The 25,561-nt window shown below is 43.5% G+C and overlaps 2 protein-coding genes across 7 annotated transcripts in view; one reads left to right on the top strand and one right to left on the bottom strand.

The window, feature by feature from the left end:
• The window catches only part of kcnab2a (potassium voltage-gated channel subfamily A regulatory beta subunit 2a), a 92,158-nt gene extending 78,263 nt beyond the window's left edge, over positions 1–13,895 (top strand). For 4 of the 6 annotated variants that reach the window (XM_087840813.1, XM_006783246.2, XM_006783245.2 and 1 more), the window contains 6 exons: positions 2,367–2,452; positions 2,613–2,733; positions 3,459–3,553; positions 4,733–4,853; positions 7,914–8,002; positions 9,977–13,894. In XM_087840813.1, the coding sequence (XP_087696939.1) occupies positions 2,367–2,452; positions 2,613–2,733; positions 3,459–3,553; positions 4,733–4,853; positions 7,914–8,002; positions 9,977–10,066 (602 nt within the window). In that variant the 3' untranslated portion in view covers positions 10,067–13,894. Of the gene's footprint in view, positions 1–2,366; positions 2,453–2,612; positions 2,734–3,458; positions 3,554–4,732; positions 4,854–7,913; positions 8,003–9,976 lie in introns of all 6 variants that reach the window. The other 2 variants (XM_087840811.1, XM_006783243.3) reach the window with 1 other exon arrangement.
• The window catches only part of megf6b (multiple EGF-like-domains 6b), a 58,388-nt gene continuing 46,717 nt past the window's right edge, over positions 13,891–25,561 (bottom strand). Inside the window, exons 18-38 of the mRNA XM_035916444.2 lie at positions 25,118–25,252; positions 24,898–25,023; positions 24,661–24,792; positions 24,186–24,314; positions 23,944–24,075; positions 23,545–23,673; positions 23,320–23,448; positions 22,847–22,975; positions 22,629–22,757; positions 20,409–20,537; positions 20,134–20,262; positions 19,557–19,685; positions 19,262–19,393; positions 19,046–19,174; positions 18,827–18,955; positions 17,980–18,108; positions 17,694–17,822; positions 17,039–17,167; positions 16,820–16,948; positions 15,053–15,181; positions 13,891–14,744 (exon numbers count right to left, since the gene is read on the bottom strand). Coding sequence (XP_035772337.2) covers positions 14,680–14,744; positions 15,053–15,181; positions 16,820–16,948; positions 17,039–17,167; positions 17,694–17,822; positions 17,980–18,108; positions 18,827–18,955; positions 19,046–19,174; positions 19,262–19,393; positions 19,557–19,685; positions 20,134–20,262; positions 20,409–20,537; positions 22,629–22,757; positions 22,847–22,975; positions 23,320–23,448; positions 23,545–23,673; positions 23,944–24,075; positions 24,186–24,314; positions 24,661–24,792; positions 24,898–25,023; positions 25,118–25,252 — 2,657 coding nt within the window. The 3' untranslated portion in view covers positions 13,891–14,679. The remainder of the gene's footprint in view (positions 14,745–15,052; positions 15,182–16,819; positions 16,949–17,038; positions 17,168–17,693; positions 17,823–17,979; positions 18,109–18,826; positions 18,956–19,045; positions 19,175–19,261; positions 19,394–19,556; positions 19,686–20,133; positions 20,263–20,408; positions 20,538–22,628; positions 22,758–22,846; positions 22,976–23,319; positions 23,449–23,544; positions 23,674–23,943; positions 24,076–24,185; positions 24,315–24,660; positions 24,793–24,897; positions 25,024–25,117; positions 25,253–25,561) is intronic.

Here is a 25,561-nt window from a genome sequence, read left to right as displayed (position 1 = left end):
TTAAAATAAATAAGCTGTAGTCCACTTTGTCAAACCACTGAAGAGGCTTTTTGCACAATTAAAGATCTGAAGTGGTGCAAATACGGCCGTCATCTCGTATTTATTTCACTGGATTTCCTTTCTGCAGCCCGCTGCAGATCGAAATTGACAGATTCTTAGGATTTTTTTTTTAAACATTAATGTCATTCAAGTGCCTTGTTATGAATAGATGTCATCTTCATCAGGGTGAATCATGCTCCATTCTGATTAACATAATCAGCTTTTCCACTTCTGTCCTGAATGGCCGAGGCCATTTGGATTGCAAATGATAACGAGTGCTTCTTTTAGAAGAAGAAAGAACAAGCAGATGCACATAAATTAGAGTACCAGGACACTGTTTGAGGTATTGTATGCTGCGGAAAACACCACAGGGTGAAACGAGTGTTAATGTTTTTTTTTTTCTTTTTAAGGCCGGCTTTTTATTTTTATTTTTAAGCTACATATTTATTTTATTTTTTTATTTTTTGCCTGTCCCATTTGGTTCTTTAGCCGTCAGAATTGTTGTCTGAAGACCAACAAGGATACCCAATGGATTTACTTTGCCAAATGGATCATCACGGCCTTGCCGTATTGGTCCATTAGATCAACCTTTATTGTTATTATTTATTTTATTTTATTTTCAGTTGTTACAGACGGGACAGACATGACTGAGGGATAGGAAAGGGAGAAATAAAGATGAAGGAAAAGAAAAACAGAAGGAAAGCGGGACGGTGAGAAAGGGCACTTAAAAAGAGAAAGAAGAGGAAAAAAAAATCTCCTGGATCACCTGTTGAGAGAAAAGGAAGAGAAAACAAGCAAAAAAACAGAGCAACATACTAAACACAACACCATCACGTTAATCTAGCTAAGTGTAAACAGCAGTAAATATTGAATGTTGTTGTGTTGCAAGCAGGACCGACAGTGCTTGGAAATAGCAGCCAATAAAGGTGTAGTTTATGTCTATGAACAGTGAACACCCATGTGCACACCTGTGTGGATCGGCGCGCTCGTATTCAAAAGGTTTCCCCATGTAATGGTCTGCTAGAGGATGTAGAGAGCCATAGCCCTGTCCCCCAGGGCATGAAGCAGGCATGGAGGAGATCCAGGCTCCAGACATCCAGAGGCCCCAGAGTGCGAGAGCCCAACGAGGACCACCGGAGGGGCATCCGTGCCACTCTCCTGGGAAGAGCTGAGGAGAGCCCCACATTAGGGGTCACCCAGTAGCCATGGAGCAGAAGCCAGAGGGGGCTGCAGTGGCGTGCCCGCCGGCTCTGCCGTCAGCCAGCTGTGCCAGAGTGAACCGAGCTGCAGACCCAGAGGCCGGAGGCCTGAGGGCCCCCTTTGCCCCGGAAGAGGCCTGACCGAGCAACAGGCACCAGGCCCCGCCAAGTAGTCACCGGGAGCGAGCTGGTACATACCTGAGCGCCCAGCCCCGGACACCAAGAACCACTAACGCAACGACCCCTGAGGGCATTAGTTACCGGCAGGGAGTGTGGTGAGGGGAGATGGGCCTTTGGAGGGCCTGGGAGTTCCCAGAGAGGTGGAGTGTAAGACCCGACCTGACATATAAACACAGAGAAACAGGCACACACATACACAAACATGCATTCCCACCCTCATGCACACATATACAAATACTTAACACTCACCCAACGTAGGGATAGACATACATGGACACTGTACACACAATCACACTCCCCAAACAAACTCTATACCCCAGGTCCAGGTACCCTCGCCCCTAGAGGGGGAAACGGCACCTAGACCCAGGAGATGTTACCCTTTCCCCTGGGGTGGAGGCAAGCAGACCGCCCCAGGCTCCGCAGCAGCAGGGAGGCCCCGCATCCCAAATCCCAATCGGACGGCCAACACCTCCTCCCAGCCCCCACGCCCCGATGGCCAGCAGAGAACAGGGGTGTGTGAAGACCCCAAACCTCCCTCCTCTCGCTCATGTGTAGTGTTGCTGCGTGTTGTTCTAAGGTGCATTTAAAACACGGGAGAGCATGGTGCTGATGCCAGAACTGCATATTTTTATTTTTGGACTCCACTCGAGCAGCTTTGTTTATCTTAAACTACACCTTGATCCAGCATTGAAACAAGCCATTTAACACTCTAAAACCCACCTTTCTTTGATCTACCTTTATTTTGATTGGCTGCCCTTGCCTAAACACGTGGATCGGGTTTTTGTGTTCAGATCCAGAGGTTTAACATTTTGCAGATCTAAAAGTAGCAAAAACCGGATCCATCAGTGGAACAGTGTGTTTATGTGTAGATGTTTGTATGTGTAACCAAAAATGTGGGAAACTTCTTGGGTTTTTTTTTTCCTCATCTTTGTTGTGTGTAACTTGCAGAAACGGTTCGAGCAATGACCCATGTGATAAACCAAGGCATGGCCATGTACTGGGGGACATCCCGCTGGAGCCCGATGGAAATAATGGTGAGACTCAGTCCAAAATACATTCCTTCTGTCTTCACAAGTTCCAGTTATTTCCAGCTTCATATTATCTACTATTTCTATTCTTGTTCAGTATTGTTCCCAATACAAAATGTTTACATACTCTGCTGTATTATGTAACTCTTTGCATGTTTTTCTCTAGGAAGCGTACTCTGTTGCGAGACAGTTCAACCAGATTCCCCCCATCTGCGAGCAGGCAGAGTACCACATGTTCCAGAGAGAGAAGGTGGAGGTGCAGCTACCTGAGCTGTTCCATAAGATAGGTGAGCAGTGGTGCGTTTGTGCCTCCAGGTGGAGAATTGATCCATGAAAGCATTACAAAAGTTATTTTTTACACAAACCCACAGAGCTAGAGGGATTTTTGACACGTGGACACACAAGGTTAAATTGAAGCCAAGTGTTGGATCTCGGGTCTGATGAAAAGAAAGGAAGCACTCCAGAAATGTAATACGAGAACTTCTCTCTTACTTGCTGGAGCACTGGAGATCAGTGCAGTTCTGATTCTAGCTGGTTAAAGTCTTGTTTGTGTTGTCATATAACTTTATTAGCTTCAATTCAATGCAGAGAAACCAGCATTGGTTTCTCTACAGTCTTTATATTAAAAGGAGCTTTATATTGTAAAGTAGACCCTACAATAATACATACAGAGAGAAACCCAACAATCATATGACCCTACTTGCATGTTGGCGACAGTGGGAAGGAAAAACTCCCACTGTTTTTCCTTCTTGTTCTGTTGGCAGTTTCTTAACAGGAAGAAACTGCCAACAGAACAAGATTCAGGGAGGGGCGGCCATCTGCCGCAACCAGTTTGGGTGAGGGGAGGAAGACAGAATAAAAGACATGCTGTGGAAGTGTGTGAACAGTCAGTGTGATTTAAGAGAAGTAGAGAAATGGTCATCATCAACTCAGCAAAGTTCAGCCCTTTTTTTAAAATTTATTGATGGCTGATAAAAATTGTTCAGTGGTGATCACATGTTTCTCTTCTCAGGTGTGGGGGCCATGACGTGGTCTCCGCTGGCCTGTGGGATCATCTCAGGGAAATACGATGGCAGGGTCCCTCCCTACTCGCGGGCCTCCCTTAAGGTAGACAAGCCTCGCTCGCTGTGCTCCTTCTTTATCCCACTCTGATCATCTGTGCCGCTGTCACTGTGCTGTGTTTCACTGCTGGTTGCTTATTGTGTGTGTTTGTGTCTTTCAGGTTCTGTTACTCACCACATACTGTAACCTTGTGTGTTTTCAGTGCCATGCCGACGCCATGCCAACGCCATGCACTGCGTACCGCTTCACAAGCAGTGCTGTTACACACTGTTTGTCAGTTGGTGTCAGCTTAATATATTTTAGTCCATGCAAATGACCACAAAACACCTACGCTCACAACAATAATAGTGCGGCACGTGTGCGTGCTGACTTGTGAATTTTTATTTGACACTACAGATACCAACACTTTAAAAATAAAAATGTTTCTCTTTATAAATTGGCAGATGAATCGGGAATCAATTCAGTGCGTTGTGTCAGGAGAAAAAGAAAACAAAACGTCCATTTTTACTAAAAATGGTTAAAGAGGAGACGCGGCTTTAGGGATTCAATCCTGTACTTGTGACAGATGAACTCAGCAGCCCTCACTTTCCATCATGTCATGTTGTGATGCTGAAATATATTTTAGCATTCAGCATGCAGACTTTTAAAAATAAGAGATCCAAGACAGCTCAACACATAAGCTTACACCTGATTGGTGTTCTGTCCCTCTGTGCTGGAGTGGCATGTTGTGTTTCTGTGGATCGTGTGTCACTGATTGTTGGTTTGAGCTCTGCCGGTTCATGAAGTAAGCTCTCCATCTTGGTGTCGTGCAGTACTTTTGGTGACTTATGTTGAATGTGCTGCTTCCCGTTCGGCTCAGTGTTGTCTGTGGATGTTTGTGGTGTTTTGGATCGTTGAGTCAGTGAATCCTTGTGATACTAATCACATCCTCCGTATTGTTAGATCTACCAGCTAGATATCAAAGCTACTGTATAACTCAGCTGGGACAAAACTAACACTTTTTTAACATATTTAATTTTTGTAATGTTTGTAAATCTGCTATAAATGAACTGACTATTATTATTTTTTACAAAAGCATAGAGTGAGCTGTGTTTCCCTGGCTGAGGTGTAGACAGCAGGAGACAGAGTCACGTGTTTAAAAACAGGCCCTGGTGACACAGGAGCTGCAGCGCAGCGGTGTGAGCAGGGCTGTGTTTTTGAGCAGGTGTGCTGTGTTTTCGACAGGGCTACCAGTGGTTGAAGGACAAGATCTTGAGCGAGGAGGGCCGGCGTCAGCAGGCGAAGTTGAAAGAGCTGCAGGCAATCGCGGAGCGGCTGGGCTGCACTCTGCCCCAACTCGCCATCGGTACGCAGATACACTCTGCCGCTCTCTCTCTTTCTGTCTGTCTGTCCGTCCCTCTGCCTCGGACAGGCCGAGGTCAACACCGCTCTCGCAGCTGTCTGGTTTGACACTTGGTGTGTTGTGTTGTCACGTATGTGTCTGTGTTGTAAGTGTGCAGTTAAAAAAAGAAAAGAAAAGAAAAGTATATTTATGAGGAAAAACAAGAAAACAGAGACTATTTAAGAAATAAAACAATCAGAAAGGTAAATAGTGCGTCTTAAAGGGACAGGAACACACAGTATCAGATATAAATCCAGAGGATGACTCGTATCGATTCACTTACCGGGCAGTAAATGTGCAAACCCCAAAGACGCAGAGTCCTGCAAGCGTCGTTAAAGTGGCAGTCGAGAGGGACGCGGCGAATAAATCTCGCAGTCGGTCTCCTATCTCAGCACAGATCACAGCAGATTTTTCACCCACACAGTAATACACTGTCATAGATTTGGTTTCACGGGCCATTAGTGGACACCCTTGGTTCTCCCTCAATTATCATAAATCCTTCCAGCACTCCTGTAGGCAGCACAGAGTATATATGCAGTCTTCTAGATCGCTGTGTCACTCCAGCATTAAATAAAAACTATAAAACAATAACAGACTGCTTCTCGCCTTGGGCTTTATCCCGAGACTCCTTGAGCAGGTGGTAAATTCAGGAATCAGGCTGCAAGTGTGAGAACAGAGTAAACAAATGTAGTCGGTATCTCAGTAGCCTGAGGGAAGGGCTGCACCTGCATCACTCCCGATGAAGATCTTCCTTTTTTGGCCGTATTCTCATGTTTACTGAAGATTTGTGTAGAATCATAATCCCACTATTTTTACAGCAGCATTCCTCATTCCATTATACTGTAATCTGCTTACCAGTGTATTTTCCTGAATTTCAAGAGCATGCAGTTGTATTGCATAATACAGTTCCCAATTACAATGGCAGACCAAGCAAGGATGGGGTGTGTGTGTGTGTGTGTGTGTGTGTGTGTTTGTATGCAGTGATCACAAAAAGGCAGGTTTTATGAACATTAGTAGCAGAGAGCTGCTCTGAGATTTAGTTCTTTTACTCATGCTTTGCACCTGAAAATGGTTCTGAAGTATTTGTACATGGGTTTTTTGCAAGTTCCTGCTTCACTACCTGTGCTTTACAAAGGGATGGGAACTTAGTCTTATGAAAAAAAAAATATACCAGGAAAAACAGATGAACATCACACAATAAATTACACAGTCAATATTTAACAAACCTAAATCAAGAAGCAGTGTTTGAAAAATTAAGTACACCCTTACTGGTTCTATAGAATTAAGATGGTCAGTCACAGACAGAGGTCACTTATCAAAGGCACTTGATTAATTGGTCATTAGCAAACGTGACCACCTCTATAAAAGCAGACGTTCTGGCAGTTTCATAACAGTTTGTAATCATCACAGGACTGAATGTCCCAACACGTTTACCCCATAACAGACCATGCAATGCTCAGCAACACTGCAAAAAAAACCCAAGAGCTACATCTTAGACTCCATGGGCCTCAGTTAGCATGTTAGATGTTAAAGTTCACGACAGTACAATCAGAAAAAGACTGAACAAGTATGTCTTATTTGGAAGTGGTGACAGGAAAAAGACTCTTCTTGCTAAAAAGAAAATGGCTGCACGGCGTAGGGCTCCAAAGCCACATCTGAGCAAATCACAAGACTTTTGGAACAATATTCTTTGGACAGATGAGACCAGAAATGGAGATGTCTGTTCATAATATAATAAGCACTACCTTTAGAAAAAGAAAAAAAAAACAGCACAAACATTTGATGATGATGATTTGAGCTTGTTTTACAGCCACAGGACCACAGCAAGTTGCAGCCACTGAGTTAGCTATGAGCTCCACTGTATACTAAAGCATTATGGTGTTAAAGTTGAGGGCGTCTTTCTAACGGGTAATGGTTTTGCTGAAATTGGGTCAGGCAACAGGAGAATAAATCCAAGCACAGCAGTAAATCTACAACAGAATGGCTGAAAAAAGAGTCAGCATGTTGCAATCCATCAGTGTCCAGACCTGAACATGATTGAAATGCTGTGGGACAACCTTAAGAGAGCTGTGGATAAACAAATGCCTGCAAATCTCAGTGAACTGAAGCAACAATTCAATTCAATTCAGTTTTATTTATACAGCATCAAATCACAACAACAGTTGCCTCAAGGCGCTTCATATTGGAAGGCAGACCCTACAATAATGCATACAAAGAAAAGCCCAACAATCATATGACCCTCTATGAGCAAGCACTTTGGCGACAGTGGGAAGGAAAAACTCCCTTTTAACAGGAAGAAACCTCCAGCAGAACCAGGCTCAGGGAGGGGTGGGGCCATCTGCTGCGACCGGTTTGAGTGAGAGAAGGAAGACGGGATAAAGACATGCTGTGGAAGAGTCAACATTGTAAAGAAGAGTTGGTCAAAATTCCTCCACACCGATGTGAGAGACTAATGCTCATACAGGTGTTTCTACAATCTGCTGAATCATGATGTGTACTCAGTTTTTTCACACGCTGCTTCTGCATTTGGTCTATTTAATTTCAGCTAAATAATGACACAGTTCTGATCTGAGATTGTATTTAAACAACTTTAGAACCAAGTAAGCACCAGACGGTTTTTCCATTCAAATCATTTAGTCATGGTGCAACAACGAGACTCGATTTACCTGCAGTGAGCTATGCCAAGTTACATTTTCAACACGGCATGAGCTAAGGTATAGTACTGAAATTTGATGTAATGTAGGCGGGCATTGAGCACCATCTGATCAGGAGTCATTTTTATATTGTGGTGTGTGCATGAGTGGGTCGGTTCTTCCATCGCTGATCCAGTGTTAGTGTAACGAGTGTCAAGGTCCTGATGAGTAATGTTGCCGTAGTATAGCAGTTGGCTTGTTTTATCAGGGAGCTGTCATTTCATGTGCAAATAGTAATCAGCGTGTGTTTGCGTCTCGGGTATTGCGTGTGTGTATGTGCGTGTGTTTAATCACGGTAGGGGTGTCATCCATATTTACTGGTCTCCTGCAGCGTGGTGCCTACGGAACGAGGGGGTGAGCTCTGTCCTTTTAGGGGCGTCCAACACCGACCAGCTGATGGAGAACATAGGAGCGATCCAGGTGAGTGTGTTTGTGTGTGTACGCTTTGCTTGTGTTACCGCGAAGCAAATCAGAAGCTTAATTTGTGAAAATGCGACCTGACCCGCTTTGTTGGGCTCGTATTCGTGCCTTACAGTCCATAGCGGCAGCCTCCTCTCCTGGGCACGGCTTGGCCTCCTGGGCAGTTTGCTGCTGCACGCCTGGGTGCTTTACTGTACTGAGTTAATAAGGTCAGAGGAGTATCAGTTGCCAGTGGGATTGGCGATGAGCTCACAGCCGCTGCCTCCTCTCCTGATAAGATGCACTCTTTAATGGGGTTTTCAGACCGGTGAGGGTTTACGTCCCCTCCTCACATTATGTCTGGCCCGAAGTAAAAAGCATTCTGACTCTCATCTACTCCGATGCTTTTTGTCTGCTCCCGTGTGTGTGTGTGCGTGTGTGTGTGTGCGTGTGCACTAAACGTCTCCTCTCCCAGAATGCGTTTGATATTTCGGGTTTGAAATGCTATGCTCACATTTCCCAAGGGCTCTGCAGTTTCCCTTTTGCCAGAATTTTATATCAGAGACGCTGAAATAGAAACGGCCCCTGGTGTGTAAGACTTTCTCAGGAAGTTTCAATAAAAATATTATTTTTTTCTTTTTATTTAATGTCTGCATTGTCGGAAGAGCAAATACTTTATTTATTATTCTCTGCACGCGAAAAGTTCCTGTTTAATTTTTACTACCATCTAATCTTTTTTTATTTTGCTTGTTTTCCAGTTAAATAGAAGATTTTTACTCCTCACTTTGAAATTCAGAGTAAAACGATCTGTAATTTTATCAAATAGGGCAAAATATCTTAATAAATTTTTCTTTTTAGTGATGTATTTTCATAAATCTTTATTTATACAGCCTTTTTGTTGAAAATAATTATTCTTTGAGTCAAGCTTCCTCAGTTATCAAGTTTAAAAGGAACAATATATTCCTCCTGTTGTCATATTTCTGCTCTGCTCAGTGATGCACTACTTTACTATAAATACTTTATGTAGTGTCTGTTTACAAAGTTCTACCCCAGTTCCAAAAATAGTTGAGATGCTGTGTAAAATATAAATAAAAATACAATGCAATGGTTTGCAAATCTCAAATATAAAACATTTTATTCACAATAGAACATAAAGAACATATTTCATAATGTGTCAAATGTTTTCAGTTGGTGGAAAGTTGGGCCTGTGTGCAGACAGGTCGAGCTTTGCACCGGAAAAGACGCCAGTATTCCTGTTTCATGTTCACATATGGCTTCTTCTTTGCACGATAGAGCTTTAAGCTGCATTTGTGGATGGCATGGTGAACTCTGTTCACAGACGGGGATTTCTGGAAGTCCATCCAGTGATTTCCATGACAGAATTGTGCCTGATTTTAGTGCAGTGCTGCCCAAGGACCTGAAGATTATAGGCAGTCAGTACTGATTTTTAGCCTTGTCCTCTGCGCACAGAGATTTCTCCATATTCTTATTCAAAGGTTTCACAATTTTACATTAAAGAACTTTATTTTGAACTTGTTCCACAGTTTTGTTCAGACTGCTGAAACTCTGCCTCTCTAACAGGCTGCTCTGTTTATACAGGGTCACGTTAGACCTGACCTGTTGCCAATAAAACTACCTGCTGTTTCTTCAAAGTCTTCTTCAAAATGAGTTAATATTTTTCATAAAATACTAAAATGTCTGTTTTACCAGCATCCCAACTTTTCTGGAATTTATTAGAACTGACGCCTTTTTACATATCGCTGTTTATAAAGATAAAAACTTGTGCATAAAGCTAATATATAAAACAACAAAGAAATAAAGTAAAAAATAAACACATGCCACTTCCGTTTTTGGATTTTGAGCTGGACTGAAGATTGCAACGTTGAGATTGTTTGTAAAAATCCTTTCAACACTCTCTATAGGTAGCGATGTGAAACTGCAACACACCATGGTGACTGCAGTGCGTTCACCTCTTGTCTTTCTGTCGTGTCGTAGGTTCTTCCAAAGTTGTCGTCATCCATCACACACGAGGTGGACAGCATCCTGGGGAACAAGCCGTACAGTAAAAAGGACTACCGCTCCTAACGCGTGGCACGGCCCCGCCCGGCAGGGCTGCACCCAGCCTGCAGCCGCAGTGCCCCACCTTTGCCTGATCCTCTGTTTGCTTGAGCTTTTACTGAGTGAGACCCTGGCGCATGAGTCTGGCCACACCAAGGCCACGCAGGGCACCTCATTTAGAGTTACAGGGATAAGATAAGAAAAGGGGGAAAAAATACAGTCACCTCCACTGGAAATGACAGGATTGACAAAGAAAGACACAAACATGGAAAAAGAGAGGTTAGAGATATGCGCTCATATTTAAATTAGTTATACATTCAATTCAGCTGAACGTATTTTAAAACTATAGAGAAAAATACATTTATTAAAAAAAATAAAATAAGCACACGCTTGCTTGGCAGCCAGATTTTTTTTTCCTTTCTATTTTTCTTTCTCTCTTTTTAAAACCGAATACAACTAAAAGGAAGATGAAATTCATGCTGTATGAATACACGAGAACTATTGTTGCACATGTACCATAGCCATGCATTCGTTGTTTGGACGTTCTGTTTACAAACACCTGTGTACTGTCCAAATCCGTCAAGATTTCTCTGAAAGTGTTGTCGACATTACAGCCTCCTCACGGGCTTCAATCAGCACTTTAGTACTGTCAGTAAAGGTGTTGGAAGGCAGTTTCAAAGAGGAGAGAGGATGGGTATTACAACAGTCTTATCTCACAGCCATTGCACTATAGAATCACATCGCCTCTTCATGATTCCCTCTCTTCATCCTCTGTTTCTTCACTGGCAGTGCGTTTGTCCAGCCTAATGCTCCGATGCTCCTCCTGTGTAAGCGTGGCTCTGAAGTTCTGAAGTCATCAGGGCTTCTGTCCTTACAGTGAACCACTCACCACGATGGAGCTTAGGAGCCAGGCTGATGTGTCTGGGCAACTTGCGTGCCACTGAAGAGATGAGCAGTTTATTCCTCCCTAACAGCAGGAACTGCAGTCGTGTTATATCAAGCGCAGCGGTCTGCTTCACTGTGCTTCCCGGCCGCTTTTCTCGCTTTTTTCAGGCTGAGGATTTTGGCGTGCAGGGAACGTTCATATCAGTGTTGGCTCAACATCTCATGGAAACTTCTCCTCAATCAAATTCAGTTCAAGTATTTTGCCTTATTTAGAGTTGCATCAAACTGTGCTTTGGGCTTGTAGACGAGCAGCTCGACACCTGTCTCTCTGCGCTGGTCATGTGTCCCCGGTATAAACTGGACCGCTGAGTGGTGGAAGTGGTGTTTGTTGCTCCCTGACTGGGGGGGAAGGAGTCGTGTCTGCTTAATCGGTGAGTGGCAGCAGCTCAGGGAACGGAGCAGGCAGTTTCAGTCGTGTGTTGGCGTGCACAAAGTCAGAGGTTGTATTTAGTCATCTGTTTTTCTCTCATGTGTGGACACTTTAGTGTGGCTTGAGCCAAAGATCATCTTCTTCTTTTCTTTCTTTCTTTCTTTTAGAAAACAACCCAACGTTTCACTATTACAAGATTATAGAAATCATCTTGACGCATGTGCTGTCCAGCTTGTAATCTATCTATGGTATGGACTTTACTCCATAATATATCTTTACTTGACCGAACTGTTACACTAGTTAACAAGTATGTCCTTCATATACAGAATGCGTAGTACAACTAAGTGCTTTAGGATCGGTAAGGTTTGTTTCAGGCGGCAGACGCCCCGAGACACGTCAGAAGTATTATTGCAAACATTTTGACAACGCCCTGTATCATTTGTTGTCCTTTGGGTGCTCTCTTACTGTGATTAAAGCACAAGTGGAAAGCATGTTACATCTTCTAAGCATGGACCCTCTTCACCCAGCCTACAGTACCTATGGGACAAACAAGGTGATGCTTTTCAAGCTTACTAACACGTGTAGATAACAAGTCTTTGCTAACAGTTGATAAACTGTTGATTCTTAGAAGGAAAAAACAAGTGCAAATTAACATAACTTATATAAGTGTGAATGATATGAATGAGGTGAAGCTGCTCAGCTAGAGTGGAGGGGATAAACATCACTGTGTGGGGTTTGTGTGGATGAGGTTTTGCTTGAGTATTACTCCTAAACAACAGCAAAGTGATTCAAGATCTGCTGTTGATCGAGTTGATTGAGTGTGTGTGTGTGTGCGTGTGTGTGCGTGTGTGTTCAGGTGTGAGGGATCGGGGGACAACTGAACTAATCCCATGCTGTTGTATTAGTTGATCCCTGAATACGGCTGATTTGCCGTGTCTCTTGTAAGTCTGAGTAAATAATAACAGGCACAAGCTGATGCTGTTTTCTCAGAATTTAAAAAAAAAAAAAAGAAGAAGAAAAAAAAAGATAAGAACATTTTGTTCATTAGTCTGTGGAGTTTCTGTGTCTTAATATTTCCATCTGCAGGGAGCGGAGAAGAAGTCTGAGATTTAAAGGTTGAGTCTGACATTTTGGGAAATGTGCTTTTTCTCACCCAAAATTACAAAAGGTCTGATACTGAACTATTAGCTCAACACACAGACTGGAAACCAGAAGAAACTCATTTTCTCTTCTGTACAGAACATATTAGCCATTCATTATTAAGCTTTACAGATAAGAGCAGTCAGAGGGTTTTAGCCTTGTTCATATGTTCTACTGTGTTCACCAAGGACTGTCTGATTGAGATATTGTAAGGATAACTTGTCAGACTCTCAGTTGGGAACCTGGTTTATTTAACACATAATCGGGTGTTTGAGTGTGCAGTCGAGTCCGTGCTGTGTGTGCACTTTCATCCTGTGCTCTCCGTTTCACCATCTGTGTGGGTGCATCTCTGCTCTGCTGGATAAACGGACACATGGAGGGGAGCAGAGGAAAGGGGAGACAGGTGAAGTGACGGTATCGTTACCTGAGTCGAGGACGGCTCGGCGCTCCCGTGGCAGCGAGGACCGTGCCGTTTCTCCATCCACGTAACAAATAATTTAAGGCTGCCGTGGCAAGGCGTGACACACTTATTTTCCGGAATCATTTCTTTTCTAAATGTATTATTGATGATGAGAAAAGCAGTTTGGCTGTTTCCAGTCTCTGTGCTCTAAGGCGACGTCATATTTAGCAGCAAATATGCCGACGTGGTATTTTCCCTCCCCCCTAAAGATGTCAGACTTTCCCTTTGAACGTTATCGCTGTGCATTTAGTTTGACCATCACAGTTGTGTCCCAGCGTGCCGACCCGCTCGACACAGATGCCGTGTCGTAACGAGCTTCACGCGCACAACGTAGAAATAACTGAAACTTTTGAAGCTTGTGTGTATTTGTCTGGTGCCCTCACCCATGTAGGAGAAAATAATGCTTTAAGAGGTCCTAGTTTCATCATATTTGCTGTTCTAACATGTTAATGACTAGTTCACAAATGAAACAGACCCGCAGATGAATAGAGCTTATTTTACAGAAGGTTCTAGGTTATACAGAGAATATATTTTTATGTTCTAGCCTTTAATGCAGTAGAGAGAATTAAGAGAACTGTTTTTATTTTTGTCATCATGCTGCATTTTTCCTATCGGTATTGTATTGATTTGAAGACTGACAAAAAGAAGCAATCTTTGTGTTGTGTGTGCATTATGATGCTCAAATGCAACAGTGTGTGGAATTCACCCTGAAGACGACGTATTGAGAGCCTGGTGTCTCCTGTACATACTCTGACCTTTGTATATATTTCTGGTTGTGATCACCTTTGCCTTTTTTCATTTTGATTTCATTTTGCAGGCGTTGCTATCTGCACTGTGCTTGAATCTGAGATTTAGACAGGATGTACAGCTTATGATCTTCAATGAAAATGAATTAATGATAAAAATAAGAATGGTTAAAAACCAACTTGTCTGTTTTTATTTTGGCATCTTTATTCATAATGTTTGGATTTGTTAGAGCGTCCAAGCCTCTTCTATCCAGTAGAAAACAAAAGATGCATTTATGACTTATTTATGAAATATAAATATGAGGCAATTTATACAAAAAATAAAAATCCTGAAGGAGGTGCAAATGATCTGAAGTGGTTTACATTGAACTTTAAAAACTGTCATTACAGCATGTGTAGTCATCAGGAGTGTGCTTTACTGTCATATAGCATAAAGCTTGTGAGGATCAATATAATCTGTTGCACCGTACAGTAAAGCATCATAGCACCATTTACCCAAGGGTCATACTTCATGTTGTATAGACTGAAAACAACTTCATAGAAATGACATAACTGCATCATATTCAGTAATATCACCAACATCTTTACAAAAGTAGAGTATTTTTCTTATACAGTACCTACCGCTGTATTTTGAGGGCAAACATATAAAACACAATGGACTGAAAGTGCAGCAAACCTGATCGCGACTTCCTCGCGCTGCACTCTGGAAGAAGAAATGCTTATCCTGAAGGTGAGACGGGTTATGTTTGGAAATCACAACCTGCAAGTGACAGTTTAACCCCAACAGTTCAAAGGACACTTTGGCACAAAAAAAAAAATCATCCAGACGGGTGCAAACATGGAACTGCAGTTCTCATCAGAGCGTCCGTTTCCATGAATCTCCCAGCTGCTACAGTTCCCTGTCATGAGCTTTCACTCACTGGAGTCACTTCAGTTTAAAACTCCTGTCCCAGTTGAGATTTCATGCCGGTTGGAGCTGCTATAATGAGTTGTCGTGCCGTGATTGTCTTGAGGTGCTCCCATAGGTGAGGCGCGGAGGTCCACCTGAGGCGACGGACACAACAAGCTGAGAAATCCAGCTCAGCAAACGCACAGCATTCACATTTGATAACAACCCCCAAAAAAGTGGAAAGTGCAGCCTCTGCAGCTCTGCCCCTCACAGACAATAACTAAACACTGTCAGCACTTACACTTGGTTACTTACTCCCATTTCACCAGGTCAGCAGATCTGTCACTTCTGTTCTCACTCGAGGGCGAGCGGAGGCCTTCACCTGCCCTCCGTGTGGATATTTTCATGACCTAAGTGTTAACACAGCAGGGTGTGTCTGAGTGTGTGTTAGTCACTGCTGTACCTTCCTGACAGGACGGTCCAATCCAGCTGTGCAGGCAGTCGCAGCGGCCGTTGCGACGGTCGCACTGCGCCCTGTTCTCGCACTCGCAGGTCTCTGAGCAGTCAGGCCCGTAACGATTCTCTCTGCAGTCTGACAGCAAACGGTGAAAAGCGAAATCCAAGCAGTTTAATAAAGCTACAAAATGGCGAGGGCACAGTTAAAGCAGCAGGCCGACCACAAACACCTCCACCTGTCCAGCGTTCTTTATTCAGATTACTAAAGATTAAACACTCGGCTGAGTACATTTACTCAAATATCGAGCGCAAGTATTATTTACGGGGCAGCTGTGGCTCAGGAGGTAAAGTGGGATGCCTACTGGTTGAAGGGTCAGTGGTTTGATCACCAGTTTCCCTGGTTTGCATGTAGACGTATCCTTGGGCTAGTTTCCCCAGATGCATCCAGGAAGCATGAGTGTGTGAATGTTAGCCAAAGCTCTTAAACATAGAAAACTGGATTCAAATTTTAGTAGATAAGTACTTCAAACAGAAGTACTGCTGACTTCACATCATCCTTTTTGTATTAGTTACATTAAGGATTCAAAATTCCCTTAAAACCCTACGAGTTTAATAGGCTTGTACACCGACCCAGCACAACGTTATGACCCGTTGCTGGTTCACTTCTCCCTGGACTATGTTAGATCGATACTGACCACCGCCGACCATGAACACCTCACAGGAGTTGCAGTTTTAAGAGATGCTCTGAGTCACTCATCAAGCCGTCACAATGTGGCTCCCGTCAAACTCGCACCAATCCTTATGCCTCCATCTTTCCTGCTTCTACAACATAAGCTTTCAGAACAAAATGTTCACTGGCTCCCAACACATCCCAACCACTCACAGTGTTATGCCTGATCAGCGTATATTACATGCTGACAGTGGAGGGAAACATTTTTGTTTGTTTGTTTTCATTTGAGGTCAAACTATAAAAATGTCAAATCTTGTTCTCAAATAATATAAAACAAACACTTTTTAACACTAATATCCAAAAATACTCGGTGCAACACAAGGAATGCCCACTATAGTGCTCACTAATGTCTCTGATTTTGTCTTTTCATATTATAATACTGGTTTTCCTCTGTAAATGTAGCTGGGCACTATATATGACAGGAGCCATTTTTAGGCATCAAAGTATTTATTAAAAGTCTATTTTACCAACTATTACGTGCATTTATACAATAATACCTTTACTGGTAAGAAAGCTGTGTGTGTATGTGACGCCTGCAAGCTAGTTCAGGCTAGCCAGTGCAGTGAGTCACACTCGCTCTCTTCAAGTCTTAAACCAAATCAGTTTGGGTTAGGGTCCAAGCTGGAGAATTGGCCAATGCAAGAGTTTCACTCCTTCCACCAGCCCAGCATACACGTGTAGCTTTGGGTTTGTGTTTTTACTACATTCTCCAATTTCTATATCATAATTGCTTTTGTAGCCTTTCATCTTAACCGTCACCTAAACAAATTCTTCCACTTATTTCTCTGAAATACTCGTCTCTTCCATCCATATTAAAGGAACAAGCTGATTGTGTATGTGACTGCCATCATCACATGTATGCTGAAGTAAATACAGTGCAGTGCATTCATCATAGCAGCAGTGTATAAACCTCACTTATGTCTCTGTTGCATAACTCATCATCGCTAATGAGTAATGAAGGCACATCAGCTGAAAGTGATGTCACTGGTGAAATGCAGTACGCGTTTGATGACTGTGTATTCTCAAAAATGTGTGAGGGATTACCAATGTCACATCTGGGTCCAGTCTTCCCCGAGGAGCAGAGGCATCTTCCTGACACAGGATCACATTGAGCGCCGTCTTCACAGTCACAGATCTGGACGCAGCCCTCACCGTAGCGACCCCGCTCGCACGCTGAGTGAATGATTGGAAACATGAGAATAAAATAGGCAAAAACACGCCAGTTATTCTTTGATTTCATCTAGGAGAACAGATCGGACCGACCTCTGTGACAGCGCGCTCCGTGAAATCCTGGAGAACAGATACACTGACCCGACACCGGGTGACACGAGGCGCCGTTCATACAGTCACACTGCATCCGACACAGCGGGCCGTGGAAACCAGCGGGGCAGGCTAACGGGTTTTGGGGGGGGGGGGGGGGGGGGGGGGATGCATGGGAGGAGAATAAAAGTCGACCTTTAACGTTTAAATCCTGTGCATTAATTAATAAATGACTGTAAACTTAAGGGCTCAAATCTGACACCTTTAAAGTGGCGCTTTAAGGTTAGAGTACAAATGCTGGGCTGATTTGATCGAAATATAAACCTTCTAAGCCTTTTGATGTTCAGTGTGTTCAGATAAATACAAGTTAAATTTCAGGATTTTACAAAGACTTCTTCTACTGTGACATCTGTGCATCGGCATGAATGATCCCATCAGGACCTTAAATACTACTGAGGTGCTTCATGTGTACATTCTTCTTCACTACATGTACTGCAATCTCTCACACAGCCTTGACTTCATTCAAAACTTCAGCAACCGTGAACACAAGATATTTAAAAAAAAATACAACATGTTGTGCAACTACATGACTTACTGATGTGTTTTTGGACAACAACGGAGGTCATTCTTTGTGTTTGTGTGCGTGTTCAGTTCTCACCATGTTCACATAGATGCCCATAGTAGCCTGGACCGCACTGACACGTCCCCGTCACTCTGTCACAAGTGCCATTATTTTGACAGCTACATTTCAGCTGGCAGTTGGCACCAAATCTTCCCGCGGGACATTCTGGGACAGGAAGGATAAAACAGAGGACATGATTCGCTGTGACACCTGATTATGTTTAGATTCAACATGTTACAACAGATCAAATATGTGGTAATGGACAGATGCAATAAATGCAATATTTTGATGGGTTTTTTTTTTTAAAAGAGTAGGCGATCACCTTTGTGGCAGTGTGCACCAGTCCAGCCCAGACCACAGGTACAGTTGCCGGTCACAGAGTCGCACACACCTCCATTACTGCAGTTACAGCGTTGAGCACATTCTTCCCCAAACCAGCCTGTAGGGCAGCCTGAGGCCAAACACACACTCCAATTAAACTTAAGAAAATATCCAGGCAAGTGTCATAACATGCTGTAGCTCTGAAAGCACAGTCTTCTATTCTTGCTCATTATAAAGGATTACAGGTAAACAGTAATCTGGAGCCTCCTGTTGTATTTTCATCTCATAATGTTTTCAATGGTGTGGACTGTGGGAGGGCCAGGTTAGCACCCAGTCTCTTACTGGATTCATGCTCCTGTAATAAGTGAAGAATGGAGTCCGTCAGTGTGTTGCTGAAATAAGCAGAGCCTTCGTTGAAAGAGACATCATCCCATGCTATGTGTACTAAAGCCCCCCCACGTAACCCCACACATTCAATGAGGTCTAGCAGAGTGAACGCCAGTGTTGTTCCTGTGCACTGTTTAAAAGTGGTGCCACCTCAGAAGATTACGCCATTCAGCCTTGTCTTTTATTTACAGACTTCAAGTTTTCTATTCATTAAATTATGTACTGTAGATGATGAAATATACTAATAGTCTTTCAGAGTGACTCAGCCTTTCTAGGGTGCCTTTTCTATATAGACAACTTATCCACCCTCTATTGTCCTAGTACTATTTACAGCTGGATATATGATATAATACTTACACAGCCCTTATTACATGAATGGAAACATAAAAGAAGAGTTTGAAATCAACAGAGGGCCTGTTTCCAGAGATCTAGCTCACAGCTCAGCAATAATGAAAGCTCACCATTTCCACAGTCCTCTCCTCTGCGTCCAGGGGCACACACACATCGACCGGTGACCGGGTCATTCTGGGCTCCCTCTCCACACAATGCCACCCGGGCACAGTTGACACCGTAGCGCCCAGCCGGACACGCTGTGACCACAAGGATGCATCACACCCTTTTCACTCCACACCGTAACACTTATTTATTTAATTAACGTCATCATCATGACTCGGACTCACTGATGTTGCAGCGCGGTCCTATAAATCCTGCAGGACATTCACAGGCTCCAGTGGAAGTAATGCACTTCCCTCCATTCTCGCACTGACACTCTCTCTCACAGTTTGGACCATACCGACCCTCTCCGCAGACTAAAAATGAATAATAAAAGGGGTAAAATTCTTTTATCATGCTCCCTTGGTTTAGTGTTTATGTATGAATATGCTGTTTATGCATACTTTGAGCACATTTGGGGCCGTGGTAACCTGGAGCGCAGTAACATGATCCAGACACCGGGTGGCAGAGCTGATTTGTCTCAGAGCACTGACAGACCCGGTTACAGTTCTGCCCAAAGGTTCCAGGCAGACAAGCTGATAAAAAGGAAAGGTTCATTAATAAACAGTATGCTTAGAGACATTTTTACTTTCTGAGGCATCAGAAATGTCTCTTTAATTTTGCAGTGTTTATAATTCTTAGGAGGGACTGTGGCATTGAATGTAATTTGTCAGAAAAAGCTAGTCCTGGGGAGCTCACTCTGTTCGCAGCCGTTGCCAGTGAATCCGGGAGGACAGCCGCACTCTCCAGAGATGTGGTGGCAGGACGTGCCCTGTGCACAGCTGCAGCGCTGCATGCAGCCCTTTCCAAATGTACCCGGCAAACATGCTGAAGGATGTGGAAGGAAAAGAGAATGAGACATTTAGTTCTGCATGTCCCAGTTTTAACTCTTCATGGGAATTAAAACAGTTAAAAAAAAGAGAAAAGGAGTCACATAGTAGTGTTCACTCTTATAGGCCACACGTGCAATTAGGAGTAACATACAGTAGGTGGACATGGCCCACGATACATGGACTGGAATAAAACCTGTGCCTTATATTTAATAAGAAATGAATTAAAGGGATAAACATGCACAAGTACAGCTCAGAAAAAAATGAAAACTTGCATAAAAAAATGCTAAATAGGTCAAGGAGCTCAATTGAAATCGTTTCGTTTTCCCTTATTCTGCCCTTGAATGCAAAAAATTTAAAATATAGAGTTAATTATTGAAACAGTGCAAGTTTTGCCCACTAGAGGTTGCAAGAGCACGAGATTTTCCTTGACTGTGGGCTCTTACCTTTATCACAGAGCTTCCCTCTCCACCCTGGTGGACACTGGCACTCTCCTGTGACATGGTGGCATGAAGCTCCGTGGAGACACTGGCATCGCTCCCGGCAGCCGACGCCAAACAGTCCAGCATCACACGCTGAGCAGAAAAATGTGCAAATGAGAGGCTATAATTAACAAAACCTCTCAGAACGGCAATCACAGTGGTAGAGTTTCCACAGTGCAGCACTTCCCCATGACGTCAAAATTTCTGTAGGTGAGTTCGTTTTTCACTCGCGGTCTCACCTTTCTCACAGCGCTCTCCAATCCAGCCAGCGCTGCAGCTGCACCGTCCGGTCCGTCTGTCACACTGGCCGCCGTTCTCACATTCACACCGCTGCTGGCAGTCCGCCCCGAATCGGCCGGCCACGCATTCTGTGTAAACACAGAGGAGCGTGCACAGCAAGAAACACAAGTGAGACAGAGGAAGAGAAAGAACAGAGACATCTTGATTTCAACAGCGTACAAAAGGGGAAGTTGCTCTGTCACATTTCTGCTGAGGAGTTCAAAAATGGCTTTGTTTTTTCCCCCAACAGTTTATAATTGGACTGAGTATGAAGTTGGCAATCACAGGTAGTGGCCACAGAGTTTGGAGGGGGAAGACATTCCAGCGACAGGATTAGAGGTTTCCTGAGCACAAAGAGGGGGCTGGGCCTGGCACAGCCTGATGGGGAAAGGTTGTAACAGGCACAGAGGGAGGATAGTGTGTGATGTGGAGCTCAGAGTGAGAAGGAGCTGGAATGTCATCGCCAGGTCGACAGAGACTTTTGCAGAGGAGCATGGTCTGTGGTGCAGAAATACACTCGCTGCCAGCAAATAACCAGACTTCAGGCAAAAACAAACGAGCTAAGGCAACAAATTAAACTCAGTCTCATGCATTTCCTGAGCAAAGTAAAACAACCACAGGCCACTGTTTTAAATGTTTACTTCAAGGTTCAAGTGATTTTATTCTTCTGCGTTTCTGTCGTGACTAACCATCATCACTGCAGCTTCACAAAAATCAGACGTCTCTGTGGCTTCACGGGGTGGTTTGGAACTAGATGAGGCTGAATTACCACATAAGAATCTATACAGCTATGTCAAATGATCACATTACCGCTATAGAGAAGTACAGTCTCATAAGGATACTAGTTCACAGAGGTGTGAATATATACATCCAGATCTGTATGAGATCCTGATGTTGGTAAATCAGTCAATCTTTTAGGGGGTTTGTGTGTTTTGTATAGCTCTGCACGTCATTCTTGTCAGCACAAATAACGAGTATCCAAAAAGAAAATTGCTCCAATCTGGAAATATGGTAACAATGAGAAACACAAGCAAGAAGATGGCCACGCAGACTAAAACAAAGGACAGTCACACCTGTGAGCGGTTTTTCTGCACGGTGACGGATTATTTATAACATTTCAAGCATGCTCATTTTTCAATTTTAGCTTCAAATGAAATTGTTCAGATAAACAGGCTTAACCTCACTGGGTTTACAACTAGTTCATGATTTATTACATCTAGATTGGACTTGTAATTCATCATTATCGGGCTGTCCAAAAAGCTCCCCGAAAAGGCTTCAGGCTGATCTAAAGTGCTGGAGCGAGAGCGCTGACAGCGACTAGAAAGAGACCATATTTCTCCCATATTGGCTTCTCTTCATTAGCTCCCTGTTAAATCCAGAATCTAATTTAAAATCCTACTCCTCACATACAAGTCCTTGAATAATCAGACCTTACAGTACTGTAATACGTCAGCAGAACGATTCCCTCTCAGACTGCTGGTTTACTTGTGGTTCCTAGGATATTTAAAAGTAGAATGGGAAGCAGAGCCTTCAGCTTCCAGCTCTGAGTTTGGCTTAAAACTTTCTTTTTGATAAAGCATGTGGTTAGAGCTGGATCAGGTGACCCTGAATCCCCTAATGCTTCAATAGGCCTAGGCTGCAGTAACGTGCAGTAAGTATTTCCTCTTCACAAACCTTTTTCACTCTCTGTGTTTATACATCACCCTGCATTTAATAGTTATTATTAATCTCTGGCTCTTCCACAGTCTTTATCCTGTCTCTCGCCACTCATCCCTGGCCGGTTGCAGCAGGTGGCTGCCCCTCCCAGAGCCTGCTTCTGTTGCAAATTTATTCCTATTTAATTGAAGTTTTTCCTTCCCACTGTTGCCAGGTGCTCACTGATAGCAGATTGTCTGGGTTTTTATGTATTCTCTGTATTATTGTTGAGTCTTTACCTTAATAATATAAAGCACCTTGAGGTGACTGTTGCTGTAATTTTGGTGCTATATAAATAAAATGAACTGATTTATGTCAGCATTTTTTAAATTTCAGCATAGTGTTCTTCTTTTTCTATTAGCGACAGCCAAAAGTACAAAAATAAGACTCAAGTTACAATAAATCAGTTTTTTTTCCTGATCCATGTGAGAGTGCTTTAGTGGTAACACATGGAGACTCTTACTCACACCATCCTTCAGTCTTACCCAGTTCACAGGCTGTGCCTGTCCAGCCGCTGGCGCATGCACATTTTCCACTGGTCTTATTACAAGTGGCTCCATTCTGGCACAAGCATCGCTGCTGACAGTCTGCTCCATAAAACCCAGCAGGGCACTCTGAGAAAAACAACCCAAAAACAAATATCTTGTGACCTGTTCTTTACCTGTTGTACCGGTGATCACTTCTCTCTGACGTATAAACTCACCTTTTGTGCAGTTGGGTCCGGTCCAGCCCGGCGTGCATGCACACTGCCCACTGGCCGGGTGGCAGATGCCATCGTTACGGCAGCTACAGGTTCGGTTACATCCTTCCCCATAGAAACCAGCTGGGCACGCTGCCACGTGAGAGACAAACAATATCATTACCTCCTGTTGAACCCTGCTGATCAAAAGTGGAAATTCCAGTATCTGGTAAATAATACCGGCTTCTGCATGGGTAACATCAGGTTGGTACTTTCTCATGTGTGACGGGGATGGGCTTTCCCAAATAACTCTGAAACCAAGCGTGCTTTTGTTCTACTGTGATTCAGCGTCTGAAAGGTGTCCTCACTTCATATGAAGCTCCAACAGATACAACGATACAAACAATCTAAGTCTTTGATTTCACCTTTTTTTTTTCTACAACACTGGACCGCATCTGTTAAGTTAAACGATTCTCTGTGGTGCACCTGTTACTCACTCAGGTTGCAGAACGGGCCGATCCAACCAGCGGGGCAGGAACAAACGCCGCTGACATGATCACACGTCGCACCGTTTTGACACAAACACTTTTCCTGGCAGTCCAAACCGTAGAAACCCCCAGGACATGCTAGAACGCACACACAGATGTAAAGACTCTCTGTTACTGGCATACATACATGCTAAGTAAGAGAATTTGGCTTCATGATCAAGCAGCTACTCTTACGCTTTTCACAGAAGGTCCCCGTCCATCCCCTCTGGCAGGTACAAGCTCCGCTCACGTGGTCGCACAATGCGTTGTTCTCACACTGACACCAGTGGCGGCACCCGAGACCAAACAGACCTGCTGGGCACTCTGAAGGAATATCACATACGGCACAGTTACAAAATATGATGTAACAGACCACACTGACATATTACACAAAATATACAAGGAGCATTTCAAAATGTTACTTTGTGCTACCTCCAGAAAGCACCAAAGCATGATTGCTGCACATGTGAGAATAAGTTAACTTAGAGAAATGTGGGCACCAATCTGAGGATGTACTGTAAGCATTATTTAAATAGTGAGTATAGTGAGAAAGTTAAAGTATAATCACTTTAAAAAAAAACTATAATAACATACTCTGATGGCAGTGAGTTCCAGTGAAACCAGCTTCGCAGTTGCACTGGCCTGTCACAGCGTCACAGCTTCCGTCTCCGTTTCTGCAGTCGCAGGTTTGTGAACAGTCGGCCCCCCAGTGTCCCGCATCACAAGCTGCAACACAATCATATAAATGAGCTCAGTTTTTTGTATTCGGTTTTTCCACATATACGTCTCCTTCAGTTTAGCTCAGCGGCGACTGCTTCCGTGCTTCAGTATGATACCTTTCCTGCATTTGTGCCCAGTCCAACCAGGAGCACAGGTGCACCGCCCACTCGCAGGGTCACAGCGAGCGTTGTTCTCGCAGATGCACTTCATCTGGCATTTTTGACCAAAACGTCCACTCGGGCACACTGCATGAAAGACAGAAAAAAAGAGTAATCTACCACAGCCATCTGCACCAAACTACATGAGAAAAGCACCAAGTTCCCATGACATTTCTTCACTGCCATTCAGCCGTGAGTGAACACTGAAGAGCCAGCGGTTAGTGGAAGTGGAGTTATATTTCTTCTTCCAGTGAAAAAATGGCTTCAAGCATATGAATTTGTAGAAAATTACCCTTCTTACTTCTACCATGTTCCTTCACTTCACATCCAAACTGCATCATTTTAATATTCCACAGTGCTGCCGTCCTTCTCATCCGGCTCACTGTTTAGTGCCTGTTGCTATGGAAACTTTCCCTAAAATGCTGCTACTCACAATTTTGGCAGAGTCTTCCCATGAATCCTGGAGGACAGTTACACGAGCCGTTGTGTTTATCACATATGCCGCCATTCTCGCACACTGGGCAGATCTCTCCACAGCCTAGACCCCAGAAACCCTCCAGACACACTGCAAAGATCATCATGAACATTTTCATGATTTTTATCATGTAAAATTTAAGTCAATTGTTTAGTTTTTTTTTTTTTTTATATATAAAAAAATGTAAGCGCTCACAGTTTTCACAGTGGCGTCCTGATGTGCCTGCTGGACACTGACACTGTCCTGTCACTTTGTCACATGGTGCGCCGGTGCAGTTACAAGAGTGAACACAGGCGGGCCCAAATCTTCCCTCTGGACAGACTGACAGCAGACACGCAGGAAGGATTCGTGTCAACACAGGACCATGAAAACAAACACAAATAAGCCTAAAGCATGCAAAAATCAAGCTGTCCACCTTGATCGCAGTTCTCCCCATGAAGACCAGGAGGGCATTTTCGTTGGCACTCTCCGGTCACGTGGTGACACGACACTCCTGATGGACAGGCACACTTCCTCTCACAGCCGGCTCCATAAGTACCTGGCTTGCATTCTAAAGACAATGTGAAAAGTTGGTGAGGAATCTGGGAATTATCAATACATTACAGGGTTGCCTGTTCAGTCAGAGTGTTAAACTTCTTTTATAGTGACAACAGTTGGATGCAGAGTGAGGCCTGATCAGCAAATCACTTTATATATGTACAATGTAGCTTAATGTAAAATGAATTTGAACTATTTATGTTATATTATCAGATATTTCAGAACTTTGCAAGTGTGGACAATTTTAGCCTGAGAGGACATTTGCATTACAGTGTCACTGAAACAAATACTGGATTGCAGTAACAAAGACTTACAACTATAT

This window comes from Neolamprologus brichardi, chromosome 5 (assembly GCF_056152115.1).
Source record: "Neolamprologus brichardi isolate AB-2024 chromosome 5, ASM5615211v1, whole genome shotgun sequence".
Lineage (NCBI taxonomy): Eukaryota > Metazoa > Chordata > Actinopteri > Cichliformes > Cichlidae > Neolamprologus > Neolamprologus brichardi.
The sequence above is the reverse complement of the archived record's forward strand: the minus strand, read 5'-3'. Positions and strand labels throughout refer to the sequence as shown.